This window comes from Anser cygnoides, chromosome 3 (genome assembly GCF_040182565.1).
Source record: "Anser cygnoides isolate HZ-2024a breed goose chromosome 3, Taihu_goose_T2T_genome, whole genome shotgun sequence".
In the NCBI taxonomy this organism is placed as follows: domain Eukaryota; kingdom Metazoa; phylum Chordata; class Aves; order Anseriformes; family Anatidae; genus Anser; species Anser cygnoides.
In genome coordinates, this window is record NC_089875.1 from 47,885,809 (window position 1) to 47,907,581 (window position 21,773).

The window sequence follows — 21,773 nt, forward strand, 5'->3', positions numbered from 1 at the left end:
ATGCAACAGTTTCTAACGCCAGCTAAACCATGGTCTTCTGCTTGGTTACTGACATGTGCCTGGTGTTTCCGGATCACAAAATTGCCTCTGGCTAGGGTTGTGTGCTCTTCCCAGCTACTCCCATTACCCCACAGCAAAACTGCAGTTCATAGAAATTAAGTGTCATGTTAATGTTTTTTGATACCTGAAAAATTATTAACACAGAGTACCAAAAATGTGTATGATTTTGTTCTGACATGCACTAATATTGTTGATAGTTTCACATATAAGTGATCAACTCTTGGAAAAAAAAAAAACTGTACATACATACTTACATATAACACATATACTATATATCATATATATACATACGACTACATAAAATGTGTTAACTAATCCATATTTTGGCTAGGGGAGCTCACTAATAATTTGTGGGAAATCTGCTGTTTCAATGAGTTTCTCTGTATTTAGCTGGTATAAAATAGCCATAAGGGCTTTGCCACAGCCTACAGTGTGGAGTCCCTGTACAGACAAAAATACAGCAAATGGGTATCGGTGTGGAGGTGTGTGAGCATCCAGTCACTCTGTGTGCACCTTTGCTCCAGAAAAATGATCTAGTACACTCGAGATTCGTGAGGTCATGTTTCTTCCTTTACTGTGGGAAGAAAAAAAAAAAAAAAAAAGGAGGCCTTTTGGCCTTTTATTAGGCCTTTGGATTCTTTGAATGTATTAGATGATTTTCTATCTTATTGTGTTAGAAATTTAACTTGCATCTAGATGTATTAATGTAGTATTTGATGCCTTTTTTTTTTTCTCCCTTTCTCCCTCTATTTTTTACTTTCCTCCTTCCCATAAGAAAGTCTTCATTTTTTTCCCCTCCATTCATAATCCCTGAATAGCAAACTTTACCTGTGGAGATCTAATACCAAACCTTCCGAACACTTTTTATGTTTCTTCTGAAAGAGAAAGAATGGCATATTGGTTTTATCTTTTTGATTCTGAAAAGGTATTGTCTCTGCTAATCCTTCCATGAAGTTTGTCCTTATTGAGTACCTTTAGGTATTATATTTTCCTTTCTGATCTGTTAGTGTAGTTCTTTTAATTTCCTCACAGAAAGAAATTGAAAGTTTTTTGACATAATGACCATCTGTCCATTTTCATGTTTTGTACCCTGCAAAATGGGTACCCACATGGCTGCTTCGTGTGTTACCTTTATATAACTTCTTAATATAATGATTCTTTTATCTCTAGTAAAGTAATTAACTGTGAATTGCAGGGCAGGAGTCACACCTGGGTGTCTCATGTTATACAAATCAAAGCACAATATTATCTATGTATGGGAGTCATCGTGTTGGGTAGATGACATTTGTAAAATTTTCTAAGCCTATGAAATTACATTGTCAAGGATTTCTAAAAATATGAAATTATTAGTTGCTTTTTGATGTTAGAGCACTGGAAATTTGTTTATCATGCCTCAAATGGAGATTATGAGACTTTTATACTGTGTAGTTAGCTTTAGATTTAGTGCATTTAATCTATCCTCTACCTATCACTGGAAATTGCAGTAGCAGTTTGGTCTCAAAGTGGTGTGAAAGCCATGAGATTGTGATGGTAGTTATTTTAGCAGATATATTGCAATAAATTATTTTTTTTTCCACCAGAGGGAGGTCACTAGTGGATTACCAGCATGCTGTACCTGTGCTTTTGAGTATATACATATATGATTTGGGTAAGGAAGGAGGTTTAAATGAAATTTGAAAAATTATAAATATTTTTTTTTTTAGTATGAAGTTATTCATGATACTAAAAGCATGGAGTAACTGAGAGATAACACAACTGATGGGGTTAATGTTGACAAATGCTGACTGCTGAACTTGAGGGAAAATGTTTGCAATTTTATATATACATTAATGGGCTCTTAGTTATTAGCACTCTGGAGAGAGATACTGGTATTATAAAGTATAAATATCTGAAAATGTTTGGAATTATTTCTTTCAACTAGAAAACAGACCCCTAAATCATCTCTGTGCCATTCTATTTGTCTCTGTTGTGTTTTCCTCAGCTGCAGTATCATCTGCAGTTGTGGATTTCCTGTCCTGGAAAGAAGTAGTGGTACTGGAGGAGGTGCAGGAGCATTGAGAGCAGCAGTGGCGAGTGGCAGCAAAGCAAGGCAGAATTCTTAAGCCAGGAAAAGTTTTGACAGGGTGTGAAGCAAAGAAGGACTTGTTGGACAGATTTGTAGAATCATAGGCTCTGAAGATAAGGTGAATAGAAGGCATCAGATGAAATTCAAAATGTGCAGATTCAAAATAAAAGAGATATTTTTTCTCATCAGTTGTATTTCAACTGTGGAACTCAGAGAATATTGTAAATGTCAGAGGACTGTGGCACTAGTTTAAAACAACAAACAAACAAACGAAAAAACTGGAGGGTAAGAGTGTGTTTAAGCTACTTTTGGTGTGGTTGAACTGGAAGTTAGAAACTCTTCCTGTGGTAGATGTATTCTTGTTGTATAACTGCTTTCCCTTTATTTTCAGAAATACTGTGCAATGTTTTAGCTCGTGCTCTGTTATTGTACCTGTGTTGATCAGTGCATGTTTAAATTACAAAAAATGCATGATGGTTGGCATTTGAAGAAAAAAACATAGTAGCATATATATGCCTGTAATCTGTGTGTTTTTAACATATTATATGTATTGTAATATATTGAAGTCGGTTATATTCTTATAGTCTTATGGTCACAAGGATATTTTTTTTTCCACATCTAAAGAAGTTGACAGGAATAGCATCTTTTGTCTTGGGAACAGAAAGTCTCAGTCTACGCACCTATTTGCTCTTATATGTAGGACATTGGTGGTATATCTGTTAGCAGAGAGCCTTAACTTCTCATACTGTGGAATGCTAGCTAGTCTTACTGAGTTGGAATATAAAAGTAGGAGAATAATACAGTACTTTCTTGTTTAGTGGGCCTGTGAACTGACTTATGAAATATAGTAAACTTTGTATTTGTATTAAGACAGCACAGAATTCTTGAATACTTTAACCTAGTTATAATTAATTTTTAGATCTTGGAGTTTAGCATTGTAAATACGCACCAGTCTAGATTACACTTACTTTATGGAACTATGCAAGAAAAATACTGTACAGCAGTGTACCAGTTATTTGAAGCATAGTATCTTGTTGTTCATTCATTCTAGAAACTTCCAGGAGTGCCTAATTGTTTGTTTTGTTTCCTCATAGATGAATCGACTCCTAAAGAAGTCAGCAGGGTAAGTGCTGCTCCCCATCCCCTCTAGAAAGTAGTGTAATCTCTGAGGCCCACTGTTCACTTGAGATGATTTTCATGCAGTCTCTGATCAAGGTTTTACTCTATTCCCTGTACCAACTGGATCTCTGGAGAAAAAGTTGGTGTACTGACTGACTACAGAACAGTTAAGAAGGAAAACAAATATTAAGAACACTTGATTGCCTGGAAATAAATTAAAGGGTATTTTGCATTAACAAATTTATATTTCTCAGTGCTATTTTTGTGATCCAGTTTTAAAAAGGTGCTTCACAGAAAGCAGGAAAATTACAGGACTTTGAATTTAGGCATAACTGCAGACTATCTAATCAGTGTTACTGCCTCAAGAGGTGGTATGCATAAAAAGAGGAAACAAAGGAAGGAGTATGTCCTATCTAATTATTCCCTTTGAGATGTGTTATGGTACAGATCAGCTCAATTCTTTAATTTGAAATATTTTGCGGTGTATATGAAAAGTAATATAAAATCTTAAAATGCATATTCAGTAGTGAATTCCTGACTCTAGCCTTACATGTGATTGACACAGTGTCCTGCAGAATCTCAGTCCATGGATGAGAACTAATTAGGGGAACCTGTTAGAAACCAGTGCTTTTGCTAGGGGATGACAAAAGATCAGTACAGGACAATCTGCTGCCCTCAGATGTGCCCAGTCAGCCTGAAGTGTCCAGTTATTTTTTCATGTAAGATTAGAGGGCCACTTGCAGCATTGTGATGTGGAATCATAGTCTTATTTTATTCTTCCTCTTGAACTTCCTGCATAAACTGTCTCATGTTCCCAGGAGAAATACAAGTCTATCAGAGAAGTATTAGAAATAAGGCTGGTTGAATGCCTGCAAAAGCACGCTGTGTGTCTTGCTGTCAGTAAAGTTGTTTAGAAAACCCTGGGGTATGGAAGGAATAGAAACAGACTGGTAGTGGGAACTTCGCTTTGGTAACCTTGGGTGCTGAAGGCTAGCCTAAGAGGGAAGTGAAGTTCACTGCTTACAAGACTGCAAAAAAAGAGGTTGAATGATGCCTAGAATAAGTTTACGCAAGCAGAAGTTTTCCATATACTTGATATGCTATGGATATACGGATTCTCCATGGTGTACAGAATGTAGGCAAAAGTGAATGCTTTAGTTGTTTATTAATTTATAACACATTTTGGTAACCCCTACTAGTTTCTTAGTATTCAGCAGTTATGGCAGTTGAGTGAAGGCCTATTGGCACTTAGTAATGCACCACACCTCATATGGACACATTTTTTAGTTTGCTGCATTTTTGAATAATACAATATAGACCATTGTAATATTTCCTCTCTCTCTCTTTTTTTTTTCAACAGTAGCTCAAACAGATGCCAGTTTAATTGAAATCTGAACATAAATTAGAATTTAAATTAGGAAAGTGCTGTACATGAGTAATTTTTTTCAGAGAAAAAGACATGTTAATGTTGACTGAAGAATTAATGAGTTTTAAAGTCATTAACTGTTAATTTTTAATTCCTGAAAATGTCAAGACGAAAATTTTATCTGTATCATAGGGAAGCAAAAGTCAAGCCTAGTGAAAAGAATTTTATTCCAGAATTAAATTACCAAATAGTTTAAAATTGTTGTATTAGTAAAGAACCAGGATAGAAATATGCTGAAAACATGTGTTTTGCATAGCTGAATCTTTCTGCACACCATCTTTCAACACTGGGCAAGAGTAAAAACATTAAAATGTTCGTAGTCATATGCTAACATCAGTTTCTTCAGTTGCTTTTATTGTTGTGCTTACACAGGATGATAGAATTAAATTGGAGAGAAGATATTTTTAATTAAATTTATCTTACCCCTTACTCTTCCAGAAAAGCCTCACTTTTTTTATTTACAAACATACAAGATTATAGGATTATTCTAGAGGCTCCAAATACTGAACTTGCCATTTATTTGCCTTTATTTCTTTTAACTAGCAAACTACAATAGGATGAATGACATCTAGCACTTCTGAGAAAACAAAACAAAACAAAAACTTACTTCTTGAATTATTGAAAGGAATTTTCAGTATTTTCAAGGGTATTTAGTGTAGTTTCACACTTGTAAATTTGAGTGAGTTTTGAAAAATCTTGTAGTTGTAGGAATTGCATTTTTAGACTTTTGCCATTTTTAGAAGCTCAGAGTCAAAATAGAGTAGCAGTCTCAGATATCATTATTGCATTGCATTTTTTGAAACAAGAAGATAGCAGAAAACCTCCAGTAATTATTCATTTTGAGATTTATAGAATAGGAAAGGAAAAAAAAAAAAGCTTTTCAAAATAGATTTATTATCTTTAAAACTAGTCCACCAATAGCAATAATAGCAATGTCATCAATATTTTGATGATCAGGAGTTGTATGTAAAGATAACTTAAATTGGCTTGACATAACTAATGGCCAGTGGGGTGAAGGAGAAAAAAAAATGATTTCCTGATTCCTGTAGGCTGTGTTTGGCATGAAAAATATTCTGGTTACAAAATAGCTCATGAGCATCTGTGACCAAACAGTGAACCTGTGAACTTTTTTCTCTATTCCAGTATTTATGAAATATTTGTAACTAAGGTCAGAATCTCCTTTTCATGTGATATAGTATTTGGGAACCTCCCTGGAAATGCTGAGCATTTTCTGCTTACTTATTGTGCAGATGTGTGCTGGCTGATCCTGTCCTAGCTACAGAAGTGGTTTTCTGGGCAGAAAGGAAACCAACTACTGAGCTATTTTAATCAAGAAAACTCCAGCTGAATGTTGTAATCTGCGTTCCCTGTTGTATCTGCTAAAGAAAAGAAAATAGAGGAATATGAGTTTGGGCACTAAGTGCATATCTATTCATGTATATCTAGACCAAAGATGTGTTTCTTTGATGGTATTAGTGAAAACAGTGCATGCTGGAGACATGTTATTCTTTTGAGTTGGCAAAAATAACCCCTTTCCTCCATGAACTATAGCCAGGATTTTGTTCTACGTGCTGTTAAGTTTCCCATGATCACTATGTGCTCTTTTGTACCTCAGATTCTGAAGTTTAAAGAAAAATACTTCATGTTCCTGATACGATCACAGTGAAATTAGCTGTTGTTCATTTCACTTAATGACTTTCCATTCCATGTTTACTTGAACAATACTTTTAGTGAAGCTGCATTTTGGCAAGTACCTATGCTTTGTAAACTCTGGTGATGCCAACAGCAATTCACTTTGCAGGTTTGCCATATAAACACCAGAAAATTATTACCTAGCAAGTGACTAGCTCATTTACCGTACTTTATTCTTGGAAACAGGAATAATACTTTAATCCTCTCCTTTCCCGTTTTTGGACTTGGAGCTTTTGGCAGCTGCCTTGGCACCAGCTAGCACCCAGCACAGTGTGTCACTGACAGTTACAGAATTAGCGAGTATGTTTTCAGTGAACAGTTGCAATAATTGCATGCATCTCCACTGTGCAACTGATAACAAAAGTTTAGGCTTTTTATGATATATTGGCAAAGCAAGCTTGTTCTTTGTAGGATTTCCTTATTAAAGATGTGACAAAGCAAGTTCATTCTTTGTAGGATTTCCTTACTAAAGATTGTATATTTAAGCCTTTTTTTACTGTCCCAGAACTGAATACTGCAATGAATTAATCAAAAAGTTGGGAGAACTAGAACAAACATATACTCAGCCTTTAGATACAAATGGCATTGCACCCATTGTAATGAGAAGAAGATGCTTGTATAAGCTGATATTTTATTTTTAATAGGGAAAGTCTTGTGGATATTATGGTAGTGATGAGCAACAGTGGAAAGAAAATGAGGAAGATTATTTTTAATTTTGCACATGATGTTTCTAGAGTGTTCACAAGTCAACTATTAGGAGAGAATGTGATTTTATAAAAAGCTTTTTAAGAACAGGAGCTGTATTCAGCCCTGTCAAGTTAAAATTAAGCTGTTAATTGACATTATGCTATTGCATTATATAATCTAGAGGGGTGATATAATTAAGATATGCAGTTTTATGAGCTTTACAGTTAATCACAGCTTATATGGTTACTTCTATATAATCATAACGTTCTGTTCTTTTAAGCCAAGCCTTTGCTTTTTGTTATGTATTTTTCCTGTTACTAGTGAAGCAATATTTTGGTGTTACAATTTGATAATGGGGAAGGAGTTGATGGAAAGATTTGAATGGGATGCCTGCAAATGGGGGCTATTTGACAAGAAGTTTCTGCTAGTAAGGTGTTCACCATCTCTTAAGGGCTTGAAAATCAGCTACGTAAAAAGGCTGGGAAATATGTGCCTTCAATATCTGTGAACCCTTTCTGTGCATAGTGAGAGCTCTTTTGCATCTTTTGACATAATAACAGGGCCTTCCTGCCAACTGTCATTTCATATTTTCCCCTCTTTGGCTTTGTCATGAACGGCATTTGATGTGTGAATAAACAATTCATAAATACCTGTGTATGGTACTGCAGTGCTGAACTTTATTTACTGAGCAAGTTATAACCCATGTTCTCTCCAGTCAAAACAAGAAGAATAGACGTCAGACAAATGCGTGTAGAAGCAGCTTTCTCTGAGGCTATGTATAAGCATTAAAATTAATCACTTCAGCTAACTCTGCCCTTTATAGGTTCTTGCTTTCCAATGTCCAAGTTTAAACCAAACTGGTTACTCAAGCCAGTTCTAGTTACCTCTCATGGTTTTTTGGAGCTGAGAGATTTTGCTGAGCATCCTCTCCAAGTGCACTGCTCTTTTGAAAGCCAGTTCTGTACCGTAAGCTTGCTTACCACATTCTCTCTACTTTTATTTTTCAGTCTGAGGATTTGACATCCTTGGCTCAGCATTTCTACCTTGAAGAAAGCAAGCAATTTTATTCCCTTTCTGTGGTTTTCCTCTTCTTTTTTTGAATGAGGTCCAGACCCATATTTTAGTTCTTCACATGTGCAGTGTTTCACTTTTGTGAAATATGTTTCACTATTATTGGGCCGCAGTTATCTCTGCTAACCATGCCCCAAAGGAGAAATATCAGTTTCTACACAAGATGTGAACTAGCTGTCAGTGCACCTAAACAATGCAAAATCTTGCAGTTTGTGAAAGTGCCGGGCCTACAGAAGGTAGATGTACACATAAACATTCACATTAAAGATGTATACCACATAACTTGCATACATACAGCAATGACCTAAATAAAAGTATATGTCATTTTCCCAGCCTTATTAGTTGGCTTAATAAAATATTTTGTCTTTTTCTACAAATACTTCTTTCATTATACCCATTGATTATCAGAAATGCAGTAACAGTACTATAACTAAAATGAAATCAGTATTTCATTTCTCACACTTAAAAAAGTAAATAACTGTTGTGATACTTACATGACTGGCCTTTTTTTTTTTGTTTCTAAATTAGATGTCTGATACTTGTTAATTATTATAGTAAAGTACAGTAACATGTGGAATATTTTAAGTACTCTTTTAAGTACTCTTAAACAAGACGTCTCTTACAAGACTGCCAGTGCCTGCAAGGGACTGCATTTGGTCACCATTATGTTCCTCTCTGTGCATTCACTCCTTCCCTCCTTCTCTCCTACCTTCCGGTAAGGGGAGGGGGCAAGAATACAGTTCAAATTAAAAATATGTTTATTGTGTGGACAAATAAACTAATGGTCCCAAAGTTATTTAACTGATATACTGTTTGATATACTCAAAGAGTAAAAAAGTGTTGTTGTTAGATTTATCTATCTATTTATTTATTTATTTTTAATATAAAGCAGGTAGCAATTACATTGACAACTTACACATGTAAGACCAGTCTTTTTATGCTTCTGACACAGAATGAACATATCTAGCATAAAATAGTTCAGACCGATATCTCAGTCAAATGTCAAGGAAATGTTCAGATCATTAAGACTGCAAATGAATGCACTTTTTTATTTGAAGAGGTTTTTTTTTGTTTTATCTCTTAAATTGTGGATCGGTTCCCTGATGACACTTCTGTTGCTGAGACTTTAGTATTAAAGGAATGAAAACTTGCTCCTGGAACAAATTTTTGAGGAGCTGTTGTTTGGGGTTTAGCAGAATATTAGTTCCTATAGTAAGCTTCACAGAGAAAGAGGATAGTTGTCAGTGTAAAGAGAAGACTGAAGAAGTTTGGGTACAGATTCCAGTCACGTTTCAGATCTCACAACTTAAATGTTTGTAATGAAATCCAGTCCCTGCCTGAGGACATTGTCGTGTATGAGGCATTGTGCAGAATCTTCAAGTCTTTAACCTGTTATTGAGAGATTAATTAAGGTGGTTTGATGAAATACTAGCTGGTTATCTGAGGTGTTACCTGTGTAACCAAAGAGAGAATAGGCGTTTTATATTCCCATGCCTACATGCAAACTCCCTGGTCCAGGTACCTCTTTTGTTCTTAGTGATTTAGCACCCTTCAATGGCTATCGAGTCTCTGCTTTTCCCAACAGCAACTCCTGGAAGAGGATTAGGATCTTCTTACCTGAACAGGTTTTTTAGATATCGCATAACATTTATGACCTCAGTTTCAAAGTATCTTGGGACAGAGTAGCCTACACCCATTGATGCTGCAGGCCCTTTGGCACCTCTAGAGTGCCTTGCAAACAGATAGGGTGGCAGTGGATGCAGCATGCATATCATGAGCTTTTTCAGCACCTGCTGGTGTCCTCATTGTATGCTCAGTGTCCAGCTGGCCTGCATAGTGGTGAGGGTTAGGCCGTGTCCCTTGTCTCTTTACTTCTTTTGCATATCGGGACCAGAGATTGGATGAGAAGCACTGATTATGAGGAGCTGTATTGATTTCCCATTGCTCTCTGCAATTCAGTCTAGTAATACTCATAAGGGTGGGCCTGGAGCCTTAAAAACGTACAAGAAAATGTTTGCGTGACCAAGGATTGGTTCCTGCTTTCCCAGAAGTCAGGTTCCAAGGCATACCGATATGACAGGTCAATACCTTCTCCATTCTCCTGGGCAAAACAACTGTGCTCTCCTGCCCTATTGAGTCTGTAGCAAAACAGGACTTTACAGCCAACTCCCAGAAAGAAATACTCCTCTGGCTCTCATAGCCCTGTGGTCAGCTAGAGGTCTTCTGCATCAGTTGACAAAGAGCTCTGTCTTGTGATTCTCTCTGAAACCAGCCCAAGATACCCAAACTGCAGATGAAAAATAAGCAACATCAACTCTCTGTCTATGGCTAATTTTTCCCCATGTTTTGTGGCTTTTGCAGGGTTTTTCCTCATCCACATCCAGTGCAATTTTGCATCCCCAAAGTACATTTGGCCACCCCTTTACATGTTACATGGAAATCCAGCTGTTCTTTTGTTCTAACTCCTCCTAGCTTGTGATAACGTCATGTGCTATGAAGTCTGTAAAAGGAAATGTTTCTATTGCGGCAGCTTGTGGTTGTTGATTTGGAGAAAGTGTTCTCTAGTAGGAATAAGTATTATAAAGCAACTTCTAATTGCTATTTAAAAAACAGTTTAGGAAGTTACAGAGAAAACAGATAAACTTCTGGATTGTAATTGTACTTACTGACCCCGTGCTCTGTTACTGAAGCCTTCTTGTTGCAGCAGGAAGGGCTTTTTCTTTTCTGCAGTATCATGAAATGCCTTTGGCACAGCTTTTCTATAAGCATAAAAGCATGTGCATTAATCTTCATTGCAGTTTGTCATAGATCAAATTTTCTTTATATATTAAATTGTGTGCTTGCCTTTTTTATGACTTAATTATTCAGAGTGAATGCATTAAATTCATCTCACTCTATGATATTTCAGTATCTCTTTTCATGCAATAAAATATTTGTGATGTTCAGCCTTTTTGTTTAGACACAAGACGTGGCGTTATTCTTAGATCATCCGTCATTGCATGCTGTGTTCTGTTGCACCACAACCTTCTAAAGACAAATAACCATAGAAATATTTTTTATACAAATCCTCTAAAAACTTTCTCCTTTTTATTTATTTTTTTAAAATATGAATACTTATAACATGATTCCTCTCTTAATTATTAAATTATTAGTTTTTTCATAGCATTGTGATATATGCAACTATTAGAAACATGATGATGCCAGTAACATAGTGGTATGATAGTGTCAAACCATTTTCTAATTCACTTGAATTGTTTTAATGTAATGCCATCAAAATGCAGAAGTTTACACTAAATATACCAAAATACATGTAGACACTGAATTTTAGAAGGAAATCAGCAGCAATGGGAAGAATGGATTAATTAAAGGGAGTTGAGTGTTTAAAGTGCAAAATAAACTACCATAAGAAATTAAAAAAAAAAAAAGAATCTGATGACAAATAAATATTTTTTTTTTTCCACTGAGTGTGTTGAATTTTCCTTTTAGGAATTACTTTCCAAATTAAGTGTGACAGCAGATACATGCAGATCTGTGTTAGTAACTACATTGAATAGTGCTTGTACCATGGTTTGCTTATGACTTACTCAATGTTTAAATATATGGTTTCATAATGAGTATTGTGGCTTTTCAACCAAACATATTGTGGTTATCAACCTAAAACCAAATAAATAAACCTCTTTCACTGCACTGTTATAAAAATCAAAAACATTTCACAGCATGACAGAGTAATTCCTTGCTGGTGACTGATCTAAGTTGTAGAATTACTTAGTTGTGAAACTGGACAGAATTTGTCCATCTGGCCAGTTGTGGATTCACAAATTGTCAGTAATAGAAATCTCCCGTATTACAACCGTATGTATTATGAGGCTACTATCTTTTAGTAACATCAGTGTATGCAATAATTTTCCCTGCTTACAAAATGTTTGCAAGCATATGTTGTAGAGGTGAGGATAAAGGGCACAGAGCTTATTATGTAATTACTATGCACACAGAACTGCTGCTTGATTATGGTGAAAGTTATTATTATGCCACTGCTCTTATGCCAGTGGACTCATTTTGCTGATGCTTCCTGTTACTGTATTAGCTTTAACCTCTGAAGAGTTGATTTAAATCCTGACTGTGTATCACAGGTGAAAAGTATTCACTCCCAAGTTATGAGAAGGCATTTTCCCATATAATAAAGGTTTTATGCACTTGTTCTTGGTTACCTGTCTTGGATTTAGGATACACATACTGCACATACTTTTGCAGATGTGGATTAACAGATAGGAATAAAAGAGCTTCTCATTCAACATTTTCCTATTGCTTCTTACAGCTGTACCGTAAGTATAAAGCTGTTCATAAAAATTCCACTTTGATGAAACTATGCCATTGTTTTCTCCCTCTGAAGAAGTATACACTATTAAATGTGGGACACAGCAGAGGACAGTCAGTTGCAAATGGAAGCTTGCCAGCTGCCATACTGTGCTAATAATGGTAATGGCAATCCGTGTTATAAAATCAAGACTTACCCAAGCAGTAAATACATGTATGCAGTGTGACCTTATATCGCTGTCAAAATTTATAATAATCACATCAATTTGTAGAAAGAATTATTAAGTGTTAGGATTGTTATACAGTGAAAACATTTTGGACTCACTAGGTCTCAGATGTTCCAATATGTCCATCTGGACAATAGATTAATACAGCAGCATGTGTTAAGAAGGGGTCATGGCAGAGGTTGTATGTTCTCAGGAGCCATTTTTAGGTCCAGATTAAGATCTGCTTAATTTAAAGGAATTATGAATTGGCATTACCCAGCAAATACTTTGTTGATTTTTTTTTTTTTTTAATTTTGGTTTGAAGTGAAGAATCCAAGTGTAGCCTAAATATACAGCCATGGGCTCTGTATTCACAACATAGTGTGCTGTATGTAGAAATGCATGAAAGTAATAACAAAAATTATGTCATAGAATACTCTGTGTAGGTTATGTGCCTAATCCGTCAGTAAGAGTCACTTGTATGTGTGTACACAAAGATACAGACAGAGAAGATCTACAGAAATATGAAGCAGACTTACATGTGTGCACATGGAAGTGGGAGAGGTGGGTAGACTGTGATACTCTGAACTTTTGTGGCGTTTTCTGTAATACTGCTTACGTTAGTCTGCTCTATAATACATTTGGCTCTAACGTATGAATGAGCAAGAGAATAAGTCTTAGTCTTTCAAGCAAGGTTAATTTGTCTAAATATCACCAGCTTCATTTTTAGTGTGACAAAATTTACTGCATCACTGAGTTCAATAAGTCATTGACCATATTACTTTCTTCAGTCACCGCATTACCAGTTTTGGGCAGGGTAATGAATCTGTATTTACTGCCAAGTATTGCTTTCTGTGAAATTATTGTTTGTGATGCTGTTACGCTACATATGCACATTTACTGCCAGTTTTATCAGCCCTTCAGGACCGAGGAACTGGATAACCAAATACAGCTGGGCCCCTGAAGGAAGGCTGCTTCTCCTTTTTCATGAAATTCTAGCATGTGCTGCTGTTTCATTTCTCCTGTCTAAATATCTTAATTGTTTTGTAATCTCTTTCTTGCTCTGTCTACCACCTTCAATCGAGACAAATGCCTGTTAGCACAATGGCTAGCATGGTTTTGACTCATACAATATCTGTCCTTCATTCGGGTGCTGTTAATTGCTTCTGTATTCCAAAGATGGATCTACTCAAGCTACCGGCTCAAAGCTCAGGTGCTTTGCACATTTCTGACATTTGTTTCATGAGTTTGAGATGGAAGATACTGATAAAGGGAGCTAGTTGCCTCCTTTCCTATTGGAGAAGGAGCTTGAAAGAAAGGAGTTGAAGGTTGCTTACCTTCTAATTGTCACAGCTCTGAGTTTTTTCTTGAGACGTTGTTATGTGACCTTGGCCAAGTTTAGGCAATTAGTAATTGCTCACTGGTTTACTCAGTACATTTTGAACAAATGGCTAATGGAGCAGAGTGAAATGTTTCTTACTCGGCAGTGACCTAGTTCTTTAGGTAGCTGCAATAGGACGATTGATATTGACTTAGTATTGAATCTCAATGTATTATTTTTAATGAATTTGTATGTTGAAAACTGCCAAATACCTCTGAGTTACTCTAAAATGTTTTTCTTACTTTTTTGCTTCACTAGTATCAGGATACGAATATGCAAGGTGTAGTGTATGAATTGAACAGCTACATAGAACAACGCCTGGATACAGGAGGAGATAACCAACTACTTTTATATGAACTGAGCAGCATCATTAAAATAGGTAAGAAACAGATTCAGACGTCTCTGAGCTGTTGTTTAACATCATTGCACAGCACATTTGTTATGTGGTTTAATTTATAAAGACAGGTATTGAGGGCTAACAGTATATCCTTCAGATGTTGTGTCAGCATGAACTTCAGTACCTCAGTGAATACCTGACAGTACCTAAATGAGTTTCATCTTTGGAGAAAGCTCTGTATCCAACTGCAAAATTAGAACACCCTGTTAGGGGACCCTGCCTGAGCTGGGACATTGGACTAGATGATCACTAGAGGTCCCTTCCAACCAATTCCGTGATTCTGTTAAATGAATAATAGGTTATTCTGGTTATGATGGTTTTGCAACATCAATATTGAAAGTAAAAAGAAATTTATCAGTAATATCACTGCATACTTGCACCCCTTTTCAAACAAAACTGAGATGTTATTGACAGCATGTTTTAATCTAAAAAAGGGTAGATCTAAAATAGATATTAGGAAGAAATTATTTACTCAGAGGGTCGTGAGGCACTGGAACAGGTTGCCCAGAGAAGCTGTGGGTGCCCCATCCCTGAAAGTGTTCAAGGCCAGGTTGGATGGGGCTTTGGGCAACCTGGTCTAGTGGGAGGTGTCCCTGTCCATGGCAGGGGGGTTGGAACTGGATGATCTTTAAGGTCCCTTCCTACCCAACCTATTCTGGTGTTCTAGGTCTTCTGCATGATTTCAGATTGCATTCAGTTATATAAGCATTTTTTTCTGTCAGATTTAAGTAACATTTGTAGTAAAAAGACCAACAAAAACACGTGACCAAAACTTAAAGTAAAAAAAGGAAAAGAAAGAAAATATCCCCAATAACAATGTAAGTGTAATTTATATGTTGTATTTAATTATTTAGCCATAGTTGATATACTCAGACTTCTATAGGAAGAATAGGTAGCTATGCTCAACATAGCTTTCAAGCAGCTCTTTAGAAAGGTTTCCCCGTTACTGGTACATCACTGTTTTGTAACAATGAATAATTGTTCTGATTTAAATACTTGATGTTTTGAAAGGACCACTTCTGTCTACTGTATTTGCTTAAGTGGTTATTTGGATACTGATGTTGAGCTCACAGCAAATCGGAACTGGGTTTTATTTATACACAGCAAGTGGAAGAGACTGGGTCTGCTTATCTTTTACTTTTTTTTTTCTTTCTTTCCTAAAGTGCTTGAGATTTTTTATATTTCTTTTATTGTGCTTTTTTTTTTTACCACGGAGCTCAATGTGCTTATGTGCTGCAATTGAAGGATTTAAAATTTGAATGTAAATTACCATGTCCTAAACTCTCAGTATATTACAAAGTTGACAATGAGCAAATAACAGAGTAGGTTTTTTTTTCCTTCCGTCAAAGATATGCAGAAAGCCAACTGATTTGATCACACAGAAGTCTAATTACTCCCATGAAGTATACTAAGTGGATTCCTGTGTTCATTCATAAAAATAGTGTATCAGATAAGTACATGTACTGGTTAAAATGGTTATTAAGTGTTGAAAAGAAAGTTTTACTTAGGTTAAATATCAAGTCTGCTGTGTAAAGCAGAGTAAAAAAAAAAAAAGGACCTCCTGCTCTTCTGAAACTGAGACTCTTCTGAGTATCTGAGAGAATACCTTTCTGATTCTGAGACTTTTCATTTCAGCTGTAAGTTCTGCTTGTTGGTTGAATTTTTGAAAGGTTGAGGAATTCAACTTTATCCGGTTTCATACAGCAATGTAAATCTGGCAAAAATTGGGCAAGTGCAAAATTTCTGGTGTGTGTCACTGTTTTTGGAATTGGACAGGTGCAGAAAATAGAAACTGTTTGTTTTGAAACACATTTTTATGGCAATATTTGCAACATTTCATTTTCCCATACTTTTCTGTCTTAAGGCAAGGATAAATATAGCTTACCATCTACAAACAGTGTTTATTTTACTCATGGAAATTATAATCTTATCTGACTGATCATACTGTAAATTCATGTTCTTATTTTACTTCTATACTCTCACATGAACCAATTTAAATTTACAGACATTAGGCCTTGGAATAGGAGCATGATGTGTAAAGAGGTTGTTTCTAATTATCTTTTAGACTGTAACAAATGACAGTGCTGTAAGCGAGTATTGTACTCTACCTCTAATTTTGTAGAATCTTGGAAGTTTCAAAGGACACAGTAATAGACTTTCACCTTTAGAATTGTAGATATTTGTCCTAAGTAGAATTGAATTTGTGGTTTCACCTCAGAGAACTCATATAAGTTCAATTCCCCCTCTGAGTACAATTATTTCTTTTATTATTGCTTTGGCAGCTACAAAAGCTGATGGATTTGCACTATATTTCCTGGGAGAATGCAATAATGTAAGTATTCTGGATTAAGATACTGCTTTTCTATACAGTTAGAAGTGCATTTTCCAATTTTACAATATTTTGAATTTATTTTGTACCTCATTTAGCAGGAAATATTACCTAAGTGCTAAATGCTAGCTGTCTGTTAGTTTTCTTTCTGTAAATTGGAAGTTTCTTGAACATAGTGGTAATTAAAAAATATATTTTCTGCATGTTGTGTCTTGGCCTTTTTTTTTTTTAATTTGACAGTAGGCAGCTGTTCTTTCTTTGACTGTATCAACTTAAGTTGTGATTTGGCTCCATTATAAATTATCTTTAGCAAACATGCAAAGTAATGTGAATTTGCTCTCAGCATAACCTGTTCTTTTCATCTGGTTATACTTCTGATTTTTAAAATAGTATCAGGTCTTCTGTTAACTGTCAGCTGCAACTTGACCATAAGATAATGTAAAGTTCAGGTGTAGATTTTGGTTAGCATGAGATAAATTGTACTTTTAAAATTCACAAATGAGATTAGTTTCTGGTTTAATAATTTGAATAGCAATGACTGCAATACTGTTTTGACACTTAACATTTAGAATTCCTTTTTTTTTTTATATATATCCAAGTCAATTTGTACAGTTACCATTATACAAGATTTTGTAGTTACTTTAAATGGCTACAGAGAAGGAAATGCAGTTTATACTTCACTAAGTTCCATCAACTTAAAAATCACAAGTTGGCAGAAACTTTGTATCTTTCATTTGTTCAAGAAACAAATTAAACTCTTCTAACTGACTAGAGGGGAAAATATTTTTTTTCTCACTGATTTTGTTTCCTTACTTTACATAGCCAATTTACCTTTTTAGCCCATTAATCAATTCAAGAGCAAAGTCCATTAATCTTTGCTCTTTGTGAAATGATTGCTTTCAGAAAAAGGGAAAGAATGCCATTTTTGAAACAACAAAAAATGAATTGAAGAGGTACAAACCTGTAGGTGACTTAAGACCTGCCTGAGAATATTTTCAACTTGTTCAAATAGACTGTCTAATTAGAAGGCCCATATAGAAACTTCTTCAAAGTAAGAAATGGAAATGGGTTCTGTGTATTTTTTCATTTCAAGATTATTTAATATGATGACGATAACCAGCTGTATTCTTTAGAAATTAGTTTTGATCTCAGTTCTGTAAATACAAAGATAGTGTGTATTTTAACAACTGCTTTACTAAGGGAGATAGTTTAAGTAATGTATTCATCCTCTGCGTTAGTAGATGACATCATCTCATTAGTAGATGACTGTTCACTTTAATGCAAGCAGTCACTGAAGACAGGAACTTGTAGGAACTGAAACCATCAATTCTGAATGCACAGTACTGAACAGCTTCAGGGGCAGTAATTGCATGCCAACTAAGCAATAGGTACATCTCTATAAATGCTTTTTATAAATGCTTACATTACAGTAAAATTAACTTTACAGAATAAGACCTAGACAATTCTTACTATGGTGAGGTTTTTAAAGTTAGAGTTGTGTGGCATAAATGGGGCAAAAGGGACTCTTCCCAGTCTCCCTACCATGGGCAATTCCTGACCTTCTGCTTTGTGTGTGTTTTGTTTGTTTGTTTCTTTGTTTTTTCTTAGTAGCCTATCAAGCAGTTGAATGAATCTGCTTCCCAGTATAACTTTCCTGCATAAAGTTCCAACCACTAAAAACACACATTGACTCTATTAACCACTGCTATGTAACTGCATCTCCCAAAATGGAATGTTCCTGATGTAGTTTTTATAGGGACTGATCCCAAGTTCTTTGAAGTTAGTGTGAGATTTTCCATTCACATTAGTGGGCTTTGTGCCAGACCCATGTTTGTAGTCTGGTAACTAAATGGTAATGCATTAACCTACTTTTTGTAGGAAATTGCCATTGAAAATTAATTTGGTTATCTTTGTCTCTTGAATATTTAATCTAAAGGATGTGTCCAAGATATTAACCATTGGTCAGCAAGTACTGGTAATGTATTTCTATTAAATAAGCCTCCGTTAAATGGGAATAAAAAGATTCCACATAGCGTAAAGGCAGAAAGGGGCTAATTCTTTAAGCTGAAGTTAACTATTTTGTTTCAAAAATTACAAAACCCTGCAATTAGTGTAGACAAAGTAAAGCAAGTGCTGAACATGTATGGCCACATATTAAAGAACAGCTTCTATTATTATTTTTTTTTGTGTCAATTTTTGATGCTTGGTTTGAGATTTTAATTTCTCAAATCCAGAAAAATCTAAATGTTTCCATTTTAGCATTTGACTTTTTGTTTTTTAGATTAAAAAATATGCATAGATCTGCTTGTATTTATGCAGTCAGCAACCTTATGTACACCTGATGTGACAGTTATTTTCACCATGCTTTCTAACAAATAATTTGGGTCTGAATACTGCTTTTCTGGAGCGGGTGTAGATTTTATTTATTTATTTATTTATTTATTTATTTATTTTTGAGAATTAAGTATTGAGAGGGGATTGTGTCAAAATGGAGGAAGCCTGATAATAAGTTAGATACCTACTTTCTCATGAATAGTTCTCTAGTGATATTTGTTCTGACTGAATTCTGTAAGGGACCATAGGATCAAAACCGGAGCTAAAGTATTAACTCTGCTTCATTTCAGCTCTCGCTGTCCGTGTGTATAGGTACACTTGTGCCTGTTTAAAGAAATCCAAACTTGAGAATTTTGAGGTGCTAATCTAAGGAGCACCTTAGTGTTCCTTAATCTGTTCAGCTGGGGAACATTTTCGTAATACAAGATTTCCGTAACTGCTTTTAGCCTAAATGAAATAAGGAGTTTCTAATTAAGATAAAAGTTAGCTTCCTTTCACAGAAATTGTAGGCATTTCAAGAATGAAAACAAGCAAATGATTACTGCATACTGTGTGCTATTATTTCTTAATATTGAGAGATTGCAAATACAATCATTGCAAATCTTTTTTCATGGGTTACTAAGAATTCTTTGTAAATCTTTATTTGGTGCAATTTTTAATATAGACAGCACTTCCCTATTATATTAGAGCCGAAAACATGTTTGTTTAATGTAAAGATAAGCTTGGCCTTTTTCTTTTTACAAAGCATAGGTGAGACATTTGCCGTTAAAGGAGGACCTTGCTTTATAGAGAGTTCCTTTGCCATTTAACAGGACAGGGTGTCTTGCTGAAGGTGTTTTAAGGACACTGCAGAATTCAACAGGAAAGTGTATCGTTACTTTGGACTTTTGTGAGTTTGTTAAAATACCTGATCACGTATTAGGTTTCTTTATAGCCTTGTTTTCTTTCTCTCTGTTGAAGGTAGAAACATACCTTGAGTCAGATAACAGCAGGATGAGGAAATTTCTAGCTGATGTGTCAGACTGAATGCCTTTGGGATCTTTAGCTGAGTGAATTTGCTTGAAATAGAAGGTGCCGCACCAATTACATGTTATAGGGCATTTATTTATGCAAGTGTTACTCAGAATTGGTGCTAGAATGAGTGTGGGTATTTCAGTAATTTTAGTGACTTTCTGGTTGTTCAGATTGCTTGGGAGTACTGGCACTTGGTGTGCTCCATGCTAAGTGATAGTTCGACTCTGCTGATAGTATGATTCAGCTTCTTAAATAATTGCCCCCAAGCAGGTAAGTACCACTCACATGTCCAACTCCTTGCTCCCCCCATAAAGTCTTTCTGTGTTTCAGAATCTGGTTTTGCATATGTTATGCATCTGGTAAAATAGAGAGCAAAATATGCAGGTGCTGGAAACAGCATAGCTTTCTCATCATGGTAAAAGGATCTGAACAGAACTGTGCTCACTACTTCTGGTTCTTGAATTCTATTACATTGTGCCACGTAGATGTACTCTTATGAATTATCTTTGTCCATGGCTTAGTGCACTTATGCAAATAAAATGATCTTAAGTTAGGTAACATTCATTTTGCAAATACTATATACTTGTAGACTGGAAACGCTTCTAAATCAAACAGAAATGCTCCACAATTCTTAAGGAAAGGCCATTACTTTGTTAGTTTTCTGTTTTATTACTGATGGGGATGAAAATATAGTTCATAGTTCTCATGTTATTACCTTAATTAAATATCATCTTTAAACACGACTTAAAGGATTTATTGAAGTCTTAGTATTTGACAGGGTGTGTATGTAAATTAATGTGCCCAAGTACCATGCTAGCTGAGCATGGGTTTAAACTCATAAACTGATATCTTTACCAGGCAATATTTCTAAAATACTTTACACAGAGTTTCTAACGTATTACTATATTATCTCATTCTTCAGATGTTTCTTGTTTATCGTACTTACTTGTGTAATTCAACACAGGATCGCATTGATTCTTATGTAAAGCTGTGAGTTTGAATTTAATCGGCATACACTTAAAGTAGCTTTTACTAGTTTTTGTGCATGTTACTTAGCTTCTGAAACTGCAAATTGTGTTGACAAGCAGACTATCATTGCTTCAGGCAGAAGTTTCTTATGTTTTAAGAAATAATTATGTGGGGCCACAAATCCATGCACACATTCTGTGCTTCAGAGTGTATGTTATTAAACTACTGTAGAATTTCTAGTCATACAGAATGTCGTTGCTGCTTGACATACAGTGCCACCTAGTGAATTTATGGGGTGATGTGAATTATTAAGAGAATGAAAAAGAATCTACTCGTTGCTAACTGTCTCAAGTTTTGTGCCAACCTGACATACATGATTTTGAGTATGCAGACATCTTCTCTGAGATATGAGTCTTTTAAACATGTTTGTAGGTGAAACTCTTCTTACTTGCAAGCCAATTCAGAAAACTTTAATCTCTATCCTTGAGTTAGTTTTACCACTATGTAAACTTTGTATAGACATAGTGAAAGAAATCTGTTGCTTTCCTACTTGCCAGAGAATAGTGATGCTCAGCAGAGAGGAAAGGCTCTTGATCAATTACTGTTTAACAGTTAAATTTTGGGTTAATAAATTATCAAACTGGAAGAAAATGAGATGGGTAACTGTCAAGATAAGTCTTAATGAAGTTTTGGTCCTGTTTCATTTACT

The 21,773-nt window shown here is 35.3% G+C and overlaps 1 protein-coding gene across 6 annotated transcripts in view; it reads left to right on the forward strand.

Moving 5' to 3' along the window:
* The window catches only part of PDE10A (phosphodiesterase 10A), a 371,561-nt gene that overhangs the window by 289,165 nt on the left and 60,623 nt on the right, over nucleotides 1-21,773 (forward strand). For 5 of the 6 annotated variants that reach the window (XM_066994132.1, XM_048067853.2, XM_066994131.1 and 2 more), the window contains exons 3-5: nucleotides 3,220-3,248; nucleotides 14,280-14,400; nucleotides 16,701-16,750. In XM_066994132.1, the coding sequence (XP_066850233.1) occupies nucleotides 3,220-3,248; nucleotides 14,280-14,400; nucleotides 16,701-16,750 (200 nt within the window). Of the gene's footprint in view, nucleotides 1-3,219; nucleotides 3,249-13,137; nucleotides 13,205-14,279; nucleotides 14,401-16,700; nucleotides 16,751-21,773 lie in introns of those variants that run through there. The other variant, XM_066994136.1, reaches the window with a different exon arrangement.